We start from the raw sequence: 13005 nt of genomic DNA, 5'->3' as shown, positions 1-13005 counted from the left end.
CGCAAAACAAGCACCAAATCAAATAACAAAATTAGGAGATGACGGAAAGAACTCAGGTGACGTCACTATCACAACCAAGGTCAAGGTCAATAGACTATGATCGCACGCTACCTGCGTTACACATGCTATAAGGAGATTGCCATGTCGTTCTCACAGAGACAATTTCAGTGGCATGCGGAGATAATTGTATGCGTGTATTATGGGTAACGTTTCACACACTGTCACTCTGGATGAATAGCGATTGTAGACATAAATTGAGGAAATTCCGTATAAAATATTTACTGGAGAAAGAGGAGCTCTAAGATGAACGAACCAGTCATTACATTATCTTCTCCTGACTGGTTTGAGAAGAAGCTTTGAAAGCTCTGTGTAAACTCAAAGGTGTTGGTAAAAACTGTTTGAGGCAGACATTCATTTGCTATTGCATGTTGTGCATCTCATTTCATGATATATTCGTGGTGGTTAGCATGCTAAATTCAAACTAGCCTCCTCGCATTTTTCACTTTAAAATAAGGAAATGTTTAAAGATTAGGAGCCACTTACTATTTCATACCAAATACATTGAATTACACTTATCCACCACTCCAAAAGGATATATCAGAGCTAGATAATGAATTCGGATGATTTTCCTCTTTTAATCGTCCATTTAGCTATCGTAAATAGGTGAATGTCGAAATTACCACACTAACTGGTTGGGGCTTGTTGAAATTGAAATAGAGGTGCACAGGTTTGTCGAAAGCTAAGTGTTAGATGCATACGGAAAGATAATCTTGCCTAATCTACAGCCTTCAAAGCGATACACTAATTAATCGTGTGTGGAATCATTCATGAGTAGTTCAATCTGATGATATGAGCGCATCTGTGTTGTGGAATGTTACAGGGGCAAGTAAACGAATATTTGGACAATATGGGGTGATTTATAAACCTAAATTCCGTGGTTGTCACGGAGAAGGGAATAGTCCAGTACTCGTGGAGAAATTGGGTGCTGTAACAACAATTGGTATCAATCGGCCAGCGAAAAGGAATTGTGTTGATATGGAAACAGCCAAGAAATTAACCGAGGCTTTTGAAAGTTTTGAAGCTGACAATGATTCAATGGTGGGAGTACTATATGGAAAAGGAGGAAGTTTTTGTGCGGGATACGATTTGCAGGAACTCTCAACAATTAACGACTTAAAGGAAGTTCGAGATGTCATCTCCCGTGGCCCGCTGAATGGATTAGGCCCAATGGTACGCGAGTGCTTTTATTAATGAGTAATGGCTTTCATATCCTTTGTAATGAACCACTGAAAGTAAATTCAGGTTTATCGAAATTTTCTGTTCAGTTTGGGATTGAACTAAAAAACCACGATTGTGGAAATAAAATGTTCAATATGTTTCACGTGTTAGCGCACTGAATATTTACTATTTATGCATAACCGTAGCCCGAACACACCGCCTCTAATCTTAAAACCTGAAAGTGTTCGTTTTTGATTAATATATACAAATAAGTAAAATCACAAAGTTCTTTATCTATAAACTGAGTCACTAAAATAATTACCATGCCTTGAGATTCAGTCATTAGTCAATGAGAATTAAAATAAATTTAGATAGCGTGGATACACTATTGTGTTTAGTGTTTATAGCCTGTAGATGATAGGAAACTAGAAGGTGTTGGTATTCTATTTATTTCATCTTATCATTTCACAATGATAAACTATATAAGGTATCTAGGATAAAGTGATGCTTATGTCATTGCATATTGCTTGCCTTACTTAAACGAAAAATAATAATTAAGATCTTAAAAACAATTCTTAATTAAAAATTATCTTAATTTGGATATAAGCCTGTGGCAGGAGATGCCATCTTTAGTAACTGCTGATAAATTAAAATAAATGTTTATGCTGTTTATGCCATCATACTGTAGTCCTTTTTTGAATAAATAAGTGGAGGTGCTGTATCACAAGTGCATCTATTTCGTCTTGTGGTATAATCAGAGGTACTTTCATTGTGTTTAAGGAAGCTTATGTTTCTCGAACACACATGCATACATACATAGATGTATATTTATGTGTTGCAGGTAAGATTTTGATATTTATAAAATGAGGTCTACATGATTGTCTTTTAGGAATTTTGGCCACATATCTAATCGCTTGTTTGCGTAATAAAAAGGTTGTGAACATCAGTAGCCGAGCACCAAAAGAATTCTATAGCACACTAAAGATTGAAATTTACCAAAATAGCCTGTATTGAAAACTACCTGATCTGCAACCCTTGCTAGGTTTCTTAGGATATAGCCTAAATATGTTCATTCCAGTTTAAACGTACATCAGTTCTACAACTCAGAAAGTTGGTATTGTTAGCTTTATTTAAAAGATGACTTTAGACTCAAAGATCCATTTGAGGAGCTGCTTTGCTTGCTCAAATTGTACATAATAATGCTTATTCAAAATTTATTGTACGCTCAATTGACGAATTATTGTCCTAAGAGTGAAAGGGAGTTATTTGCATTATTGAAAGAGAAATGAAGAGAAAGGCATTGGCAATGCAAAATAATAATTAATGATTGCTTGAATGGCCAGATAATATCTTATTGTATATGAATGGATTTAGCATGGACCTCTAAAAAAATATTTCAATATATTCCTAATATAAAAACTCACAAGCATCAAACTTAACTCAGTATGAGTAACTACCCCATTACTTTTTGTTCTCAGAATGGAAAGTAGGAAATGAGGTAAGAATACACGCATTGAGGACATTTTGCTTAATATTCCTGAGAACATTTTTACATATCTTTCATTTATATCACAGTCGTTATACAAATGGGATAGAAAAGAAGGAAGGCCTATGAAAGGACGGAGTAATGTGGACGGGATTAATATTAGAGAGAATTTCCGTGAAATAATGTGTCAAGTCATGTTATTACTTCTTGGCCGTACTTGAAAGGGAATAAATAGTGTGATGGGTCTATTTACATGAGAACATTTAGTTTTTCCATCACTCACATACATTTTGATTCCTATGATTAATAAAGGTACAAATATATTTGATGGTGAGTTTTAACTTTTACTCTGCAATTTTATTTTTTCTATGCCTCTGTGCTGCAGTAGGGCCCTACAAGAAGGATATTTAAAAAACCTGTGGTAGCTGGTATTAGTGGATATGCGGTAGCTGGTGGTTTTGAACTAGCAATGGCATGTGATCTCCGAGTGGTTGAAGAAACTGCCATCATGGGAGTGTTTAATCGAAGATTTGGTGAGGTATTTTGCTTATGTCTTTGATGTTTTTCTGTGCTTGTGGTAATTAATTTGGGAAAATTGAAATTTTTATTGATTAATCAACAAGGTGTTTTTCCCATAACTCTCATTCCCATATAGTATGTTCTTTATTCTGTAATATCACAGATATGGAAGCCTCCATTAGTTCTAAGTGTTTTTTACCTTTTCAATGACCATTTCATTTGTTCAATCCCTTCATCGCTAATTTATTCCCTCAGCTGAGTGACTGAGCGAGTGTTTTATCAAAAAATTTCAAATGCTATCCATTCTCTTCCAATTTATATTCCTGTGGTATCTAGTCCTATTTGTCACCTTCATTATTTCATATGATAATTAATAAAAAGATTTAGCCGAGGCATAAGAAGTGGGTGAAACAGCGAGCAGTGATGCCCTCTATGTTTCAAATGCAATAAAGTTAGAAATATATTTTATCAGCGCTGCTATGTTGAGATTTAAAGAAAAATTCAATTCATTTCATTTTATTCTGAAATGAATTGAATTACTGCATATTAGTATGTGTTTTGAAAGATGTGCCCTGTATTTGTTTTTATTTTGTTGCTATTGGCATCCCTAATCATCTTCTGTCTAGCATCAATTATATCCTCTGGCTTTAATGGTGCTAATCCCTGGAGTGAATAGATTGGAGATGTGTATATCCCTTGATCTTATAATTGGGTGGTGCAACGATGGTGTTTTGACATTACTTCGAAGCCCATTATTTTTTTTTCAAATATGCATTGGTATCTCATAATGCTAATGACCATCTGAATATTGCCCCTGTTTTGGTGAATGGCAGTGACAAGAAAGAAATACTATATATCTTCAGTAGTTGTTTCAATTCATGTTAGTTATTCTGTACACTCCAGTCACTTCAGTTTTCTATGTACTTAATCCTTAGTTTTCTCTGACCCCACCGAGAGTGAGAAATAACATGAACACAGAAGAAGTGTGAGGTTAAATACAATTCCACTTGTGTTGATAAGTTTTCATTGTCACTTATCAATGTTCCTCACGTCCTATGTAGAAAACATAAATAGCCATTGCTGTATTGTTGTTCATTCTCTGCAAATGTGACATTAATTTTATGAAGTTTACATTGCATTATTTTTTTACCTCAGGTAGTGTGTTATCTTTACACCTGATCCAGTAAATAGATAGTTCTCCATGAAAACATATTCCTTCCATATATTTAGTGATATCTATAGTCTGTTCATTAGAAATAATGAAAATTATAGTATGGTGATAATTTAGTTTTCATGATTAACCAAAATCTACCCATTTTCTGAATGTAAGAATGTTTTTCTCCCACACTTAAAGAGGCATGAAAACGAAATGATCAACCTTTGCATCAGACACACTTTCAATTACTGATAGTTACTATGCAATGGCAGATAAGCCGGCAGATCAAAACAAATGAGTATATTTCATCCCTTATGGTAATGTCATACTGCACATTAAGACTACTGTGTTCATGAAAGCCAATTGAAACTTTTGTGCAGATGAGTTAACAATTTGATAAGAACCTCTTCAAAGATCCACTTTTCAATTTTCTGCAAAAATATCTTGCAAAGCAGATTGTTGAGACTGCTGTTCATAAATCCATTTAAATCTTGATTAAACTGTATTATGTCTGTATTTCTTTTGGTCAGTGTTCGTGAAAATGTACCTGTGATCGAAGAGTGAATATGCTGGATATGGCAAGGGAGTTGAGAAGGAAGAATGATGTGTGCAATATGTGTGCAGTTCAGCTTTTTAATTTGCACATTAGAGAAAGTTTCAATGACCAGTTAGCTTGCAAGGTCAAGTGAGAAAAAAATGAAGGGAAGGGCTGATACATTTGATGCAACATTGACTAACCGAGTCTTTATAACTCTTGCATCACTACCTTTTTATGATGATTGTGTAAAGTGTCTGTATGCATCACCTTCATTGTCATTTATATGACATTGAAGGCATACAGTCCGTTCAAATAGATTTGACGTTTTTATACTGGAAACACTAGATAAATAGGTTTTTGCATTGAGTGTTTTTGAGTATTGACCCCCATTTTAAACAACAGATTCTTCCCAATTTGCCAATTAAACTCAATCCCCAAAATCAACCTGCACCAAAAATAAAATTTGAGACAATCTCCATCACCTGGTGTGTCCGATCAAAAATCGCGTGTGCAACTAAATCTTAGCTCCTGTTACAGTCAGAAAGTGAAAATATGACTTTTAATATCTCACATTATCTTCACATTATGGAGTTCCCTGATTTTGGCTTTAATTTTTATAGCTCCTATAGCATAAATGATTTCCAAGTATGAATGAAACCTAGTTTTTCCAAATAAATCTATGCTATGTCCCACAATATAGTTTATTTTCAAATCCCCTCTCTTTATTCACAACCAGTGCTTATGCGTATCAGATTGACTGCAGATAAGTTGAGAGTACTTTTCAATTAAGAGTGATCTTAAATGTGTTATATACCAAGTATATGGTACGAAGTTCATTGATATTTGACTCATGTTATATCAGTATAAGCCATTGAAAGTGAAAACATGTTCAGTTTGCCCATGGCAGCAATAGAGGTAACATTTGATCCTGAGTTGAAGAAGTTTTTCATTAGCTTGAAGTTATGCATTGAACTCATATGAATTCAATCCTCCATAATCTTCTGCAACCCAATTGAAAACCAAAAGGATCATTTAGCCTTTTTTACTGAATGCTTTACGTCAGTGACTCCTTATTGATGGAATATCAATTTTTATCTTGTGTTTGGTTGTGGTGGAATTGAGCTAATAAACATAGATATTTTAAACTATTTGCTGATGGAAAACCTGCTAGTTTCTATTTTAAATTAAAACATATTATTTATTTTTATTTATTAAAACACTATTTCAGGTGTTCCCCTGGTTGATGGAGGAACAGTAAGACTTCCCTCTCTCATTGGTTTGTCCAGAGCTATGGATCTCATCCTTACAGGGAGAGCAATTAGCGCAAAGGAAGCGCACGAGTGGGGACTTGCTAATAGAATTGTTGCTGTTGGCACAGGTTAATATTTCTTCATAATTTATGACACCTAACTAAAATGACACAATAAAAAGGTGCATCATCATCTTATAGAGAATTGGTGAAAATTTCACATCTATCAGATGATGGTGATATGGATGTCAATAAACTTTTAACACAATGATTGCCGGTACCCTAAGATCAATTTATGCATCAATAGATGAAATACATCTTTTGTCCTGGCCAAATGTTAACATTTCAGTGATAAACACTTTTAAAAAATGTTACTTGTGAAATAAATATTTGATTGGGCTCTGCAAAAGCAGTTATTCCTAATAGTGATGACAAATTTCACAGGTTATATTTAGTGACTTGATGTAAAAATTAGTGTCATATTCTGAAATTACTTTCTTGTCATTATACACAGTCATATACTGAGCTAGGGTAGGCTTTTAATGGACAATAGTGCCACACACTACTGTACTCTAAAGCCCTGAATAAAATCATGCAAAATATCCTTGAACTGCCAAGAACACATAATGATAACTTTTGCTCTAGTTCTGCATACCTCTACCTCCCTTTATTCTTTTCAAATTCTTATTCTTTTCCTTCCTCTGCCTTACTTTAAAAGAGTTCTCCCCTCTACTACCATCTTCAGCATATTGCCTCTCAGTACCTTCTGCATCAACTTGTCCCGTCTTGTTCAAATTTATCCCAGCAGACTTGTCTCTGCCTTAACCAAGCCTAAAGCTTCTTTTTTTTCTTTTCCATTCATTTTATTTTTTTACTTTCTTTCCTACACCCACTTTTAGAAAGCCTCCAAACTATGCTTTTCCTCTTGCCGCTATATCTCAGTTTTGTAGCCACATAAAACTATGCTCCATATTAAAGTTTTCACTGGTGTATTTACTACCTGTACATCCTTATTTATGCTTCTTGTGATAAGTTCTCACCTTTTGTGAATGCTTCTTCACCTAATCCATTCCTTTAATGTCTTTAGTATGTTGCCCACCTTCTTCCAAAATACCTACTGACTAGATGAACCGTTCTACCTGTTCTAGTGTATGTCCTCCTACTTGAATGTTTATTTTAGGATTCCTATTTCTTAATCATTTTATTACTTTCATTTTCTTACTTTTGAAAATACCATTAAATTATTCAAAAATAATAAAATCATCATTTTGATTTACTGGATGCTATTTATCCCCAACTTTATGAGACGAATGATTTTTACACTTTTTGTTGTTTTATTGTAATCCCTATTCATTCTTAATTCTTTTAGCTCTTGCAAATGCTGGTTTAAAGTTTAATTTTATGATTTAGATGCCATTCAGTTTCTCAGAACATTTGCACAGCTGCTATGAGAAGCTTCTTCATAGTATAAGCATCTGGTGGTACTCTATTTGTGCATTCGAATTGCAGAATATAATAGAAGAACAGTGAATTGAAGTGTATGAGAAGAAATAAGAGGTCATTAATTGGGGAAGTGGAACAGGTTACCTATCTCAGAAGTGTTTTGGACTAAAATGGGCAAAAGAGTAGGGACTTGGAAGAAGAATTTTCTTGGGCAAGGTAATTTTTCACTAGTAGGAGGGAATTGGTCTCATGGACATTGAGTGAGGATTTCAAAAAAAGACTCATTAAAACTTGCTTGTGCAGAATGATTTTGTTTGACTTGAAAACATGGTCATTGAGGCATGATGATAGATACAAGGTATACAAAAGCCTCCGATATGCAATAGTTGTATATTGGAGGCTTTTGAAATGCAGGTATGGAGAAGGATTGAAAAGGTAAAATTAGGTAGAAAGGAAAACAAACAAGGAAGTGCTGGGCATGGTGGGGTGACAAGAGGGGATTGCTGGGACAAATCATAAGGAGACAGGAAAAATGGATGTAATGCATATTGATTGGCAATGGGATGTTTAAAGCCTGTGATAAATGGGAGAACATAAGGGAAACAAGGAAAGGGAATGATAAAGATACACTTGTTGGATGGAATGAAAGGAAGAAAGGAAGTATGTGGAACTGAAGAAGGGTTCATTGCAATGTCGGATGTCAAGTTATGGTATGTCATCAACTTACTACACATTTAATAATATGAACATAGAACTGTATAACTATCTGCCTACTCAGTTGAAATCAAACTGTATCCAGAGTTTCAAGAATAGGGTATATACCTGGTTACTTGCTCACCCACTTAACTCATTGGATGAATTCTTTTGTGACTATCTTCATCACATTTAAGAACTTATGTTTTTTATTAAATAATATTTATATTGACTACATTTAATATGGTTGTAACTTTTTCCAAAATGAATAAAGTATTATTATTATTATGTTTTGTTAGGAAAAGCAAAGAAATATATTGTCACACCATTATATGAGGTCTGTCCAGAGAGTATCCAGCCATGAAATATTTTGCAAATATTAGCATACCTAGAACAATGAGGCTTTAGGCCCCTTTGAATTACTGTCCTTGGGACCTAACACCTTTATCCCAGTGCCTCTTCTTCTTTTCAAAAGAATTGGCAAAGTTCTTTTTCAGAATGGTCATCAACTGCCTTGTCAAATTATCCTTCATCTCGTCAACCGACTTTTGGGAAGACGTGGCTTGTGTTTCAGGCTCATAGCTGTAGACCCATGACTCGTCTCCAGTATGACCTTTGATAGAAAACCTGGGTCATCATTTATGGCTTGGTGCTCATCGAAGGAAGGCTATTTTTCTCAAAATATTGCATGGCTGGATACCTTCCGGATAGACCTCATATAGTTTATGTCCATCTGAAACCTATCTTAAATGCTAGAATATCAATAAATGATGAGGAAAGGACATATTACTAATATTTGTAGCAATTTAATAGTTACATAAACATTTTTTAAAGTTAGTAGAAATGATTTAAATTATTATTATTAAGCACTGTTGTATTTCCTGTAACCTTTTTTATTGATAATTGTGTCAAATTCTTTGTATGTAAAATGTTTGTGTAGGATGTCCCAAAAATAAGTAGAATAAGTCTGGGAAAAAAATTACTGCTGATGAAAATTCGAATTGCTGACATCCACAGAAAAACTTCCTTGTGTATTTAGGCCAGTGCCTCTGCCAGTCACGGTACCTTAACCTTGCAAGATACCTTATTCAGGCATCTCATTATGGCCTATCTGATTTTATCCAACATTCCAAAATGGTTGTATTTCAAGCTCCTCTTTATTCTTGTAAGTGAAAAGAAGTCCGGTGCTGCTATATCAGGATTGAAGGGCAGTTGGGTATCCTGTTAATCATGCATGCGCCTAAATTTTATCACGTATCATTGCTCCATTGATTGTGGCATTGTGAATTCATGGCATGACCCTCGAACAGGGTACCAGCCTAGATACAATCCATGTAATGTAACGGCCTTCAGTCAATTAACATTGGTCACATTGCTTTCCCAACACCTCCCACCAACTTTCTGACCTCAAATTGCCCCACTGCTGCCATCTGCATTGGCAGGAAAAAAGTCATTTACATATTTTTGGGACAGGTCCTTTGTAAAATGCATTTTAATTTTTAGGCATAAATATATGCAAGGAAAGAGTCCCAAGCTCATGTTTAACAGTAACAAGACTACGCAGTCTCATGTGTGACTGTATAGTTAGATTTATGTGATAACTAGAGAAAATGAGTTTTCTTGTCCCTTTTTAATATTTAAATAAATGGCAGAATTCCTTTATATTGGAGAAATAATCATTAATAACTTATTTAATTTCAGTATAGTCAGTAGAGCTAGAAAGCATCTGATTGAAACTTGAAAAATAATTTTGTGTGATAATTATGAAAAGGCATATCCATCATATGCATAATTATTTGAGGGATATGATTTAACAATTATTTGTGATTGATTTGTATGTTTGGTCAGAAGTTGCTGGACAGGTCTATAATCATTGCATTTAATTTTTTTGTCAAGCACTTGGTCAAGCTTTAAATTTGGCAAGATCCATCGTAAAGTTTCCTCAGCAGTGCCTTTTGGCAGATCGAGCATCTGCTTATGAGGCCGCTCTTTCACCCAGCACATCATTTCTTCAAGAGACAGCTGCTGCCATTTCTAACCTAGAACTTATGAAGGTGAGAATACTTTTTGTTTCACGTATAAATAATGAATCTTGGTATGATGATATTTCCGTAAAACTAATAGAACCAGACTTTTCCCCAACAGCATAGCGTCACTGCCTTACACAAGCAGTAACACAAAATATTAAAATCCCATAGATTGCAGTTCAATCATTGCCTACTTTAAATTCCAATTTGCATAGATATAATGCCATACATATGGTATAAAATGTTGATACTGTATAGCACAAGTTGCTGACAGTGGAATTCCATCTGTCAAGGCTTTACTGTTGACGTTGAATTTATAATAAATTTCTGTGTAATTAATAGTTGCATAACTTGGGTGTGCCAAATAACAACATGCAAGTTCTCTCATCAGATTTATCATTTAAAAGAAATATTAATCTGAAGAATTAATGGAGCTGTCATTTTTGCTTGATCACATCTGATGTTATTTTTTTTCAGTTCTAACTTTTAAAAAAACTGTCTTTCAGGAATGTGTGGAAGGATCGACAAGGTTTTCCGAAGAAGGAATGGGAAAGCATGGGAAATTTAACCTTAGAAGAAAAGAATAAATAAGTTATAAGAACATATTTGGTTTCAATGTTAATATTTTGTAGTGGAAAATCAATTCCAATGAAGGTTGTTAAGATAATTCAATACGTATGTATGACACTTTTTCCAAGGCTGATTTATTAAATTGTAAATATGTGCAATCAAGTCTATATTTTACTATGCATTTTTCAATACTTGATGTTGTTGATCCTTATTATTTTATAAACCCATGAAAAACAAGTACCCAAAATGAAGAGAAATCAGCTTCTTGAATATAAAGGTATGTATGTTTAATGTTGTTAATGCCATTTCTGAAACCATGATATCAGTATGGGATAACATATGATAGCAGGGAAGTGCTAGCCTTATGCCATTGAGTCTTGAAATCTAAACCATAGTGCCATAGCATACAGTGATATTCATGCTCCATTGATTTTATGTTTTAACTGTCTAAGTTGGAGTGGCTGATGGGCTTTCAACTTGAAAATGTGATATGGAATAGAAATGCACTTACTGAAAATAGACTTGTACAGGATTCTATAAATTATTGATTACTCTAGTTATTAATAGATGGTGATCGAACACCCCATGCCACTTACCTTCATGACAGGTGTGCAGTATATGTTGTTGTAGATAAACTCATGTCAAAATTTTCTAAATTTATTAAAAAGATATTCAAAGAAGCTGACAACTTGCTACAGATCTTTAAATTATTGTAAGTGCCTTTTAAAATATTTTCATTCTCTCTCCTTTTACCTCAGCTTGGTGTAATTCTACAGTTATCTCATTTGGATCCCCTTTTCACTGATGACTCAACTTTTTACTTATCAGTCTTATGTTTTCTCCTCTGACAAAGTATCCATTTGTATAATAAAGTTAACAAAAATAAATTAACAAGTCAAGATTTATTTGCAAAATTAAAATTTTAACTGAGCATGTTAATGTTAAATGCTGCTCTGCTGAAGTCTTGAGTTTAGGATTTTTGTACTGCAATCTTCACTATTGTTAGAGAATTTTAAATTCACTTAGAGTAGAGAAATTCTTGGTAATGCTCAGATGTAGCAGGAAGTGAAATAATAGTATCCAGAGCTGATACTTAACAGTAGAGAATTGCTGTGTGACTAATACGAAATGAGGTATATTATTCTGCAGATGACTTAAACAGAGATGGTAAGTGGAAAAAATGAACTACCTAGTAATTTTAGAAGGAATTCATTTACTTTACTTTAAACCTTCCCAAATAAAACAGTTTCTGGTGTGACTTGGTGGAAAATCTTATTGAAATTAAAGAAAAAACTTGGCTTTTTCACTTAGAAAATTTTTATTTACGACCTAGGTTTCATTATGGTATAACATCTTAAGGATGAAGGCCACCTGAAAATGTTATACCATAGCGAAACCTAGGTCGTTAATAAAAATTTTCTATGTGGAGAAGTCAAGTTGCTAAGCTGCAATTTTAACCCTTCCCATTTAATAATCTCCAAAATCAATAACTGTTGAGAATGCGAATATGATCTTGTTCATATCCATCATTTATTCCTCAATGTTTCCTTGAATAATCAAACTGCCTTTTTTTTTAACCCATTAGCATGTATTGCCACGCTAAAAACAACCTATTGTAATCCAATATCATGATCGGGAGTCTTCAATTTCCACGTTGACAACAGGAGATGAGTAATGGATCAAAGGAGCAGCTTCATCAAGGTACAAACTTCAAAACTGCCCATATTGCAAAACTTGGCAGTTTCTTGCCAATTCTCTTGAAAAAAATGCTAATGCAAGTGGCACAACAAGCAGTGTATAACATAATATCTTCTCTATTCTTTTTTTAGATCTAATTTTGTGCTAGTTATAATTTGTTATTTTGCTTTAGTTAGCAACTGCATTATTCTATTATTTTTTAAATACACTGAGAAGAGCTGAGTAAATAGATTTGGCGGTGCAGTGTTCTTATTAATCAAAATTTGAAGCTCTGGATGTTAATGTTGATCTATGTAGAAAAATATCAGATTAAATCAAATAATATAACTTTTAGATGAGTCTCGTTGAATGCAAAGCTTCTAATAGGTAAACTTCAGGTGAAAAGCATTGCTACATGAATTAATTTAT

The 13005-nt window shown here is 34.0% G+C and overlaps 1 protein-coding gene across 1 annotated transcript; it reads left to right on the top strand.

Moving 5' to 3' along the window:
• The first annotated feature begins 117 nt into the window (after nt 1-117).
• Nucleotides 118-11057, top strand: LOC139696947 (probable enoyl-CoA hydratase). Its single transcript, XM_071595845.1, has 5 exons — nt 118-1230; nt 3093-3237; nt 6146-6295; nt 10199-10356; nt 10836-11057. The coding sequence occupies exons 1-5, from the start codon at nt 850-852 to the stop codon at nt 10914-10916; spliced, it is 915 nt and encodes a 304-aa protein (XP_071451946.1). The 5' UTR covers nt 118-849; the 3' UTR covers nt 10917-11057.
• The last annotated feature ends 1948 nt before the right edge of the window (nt 11058-13005 follow it).

Source organism: Hetaerina americana, unplaced genomic scaffold (assembly GCF_022747635.1).
Source record: "Hetaerina americana unplaced genomic scaffold, ioHetAmer1.1.p SCAF_7, whole genome shotgun sequence".
Taxonomy (NCBI): Eukaryota; Metazoa; Arthropoda; class Insecta; order Odonata; family Calopterygidae; genus Hetaerina; species Hetaerina americana.
This window is presented reverse-complemented; position numbering and strand designations above follow the sequence as displayed.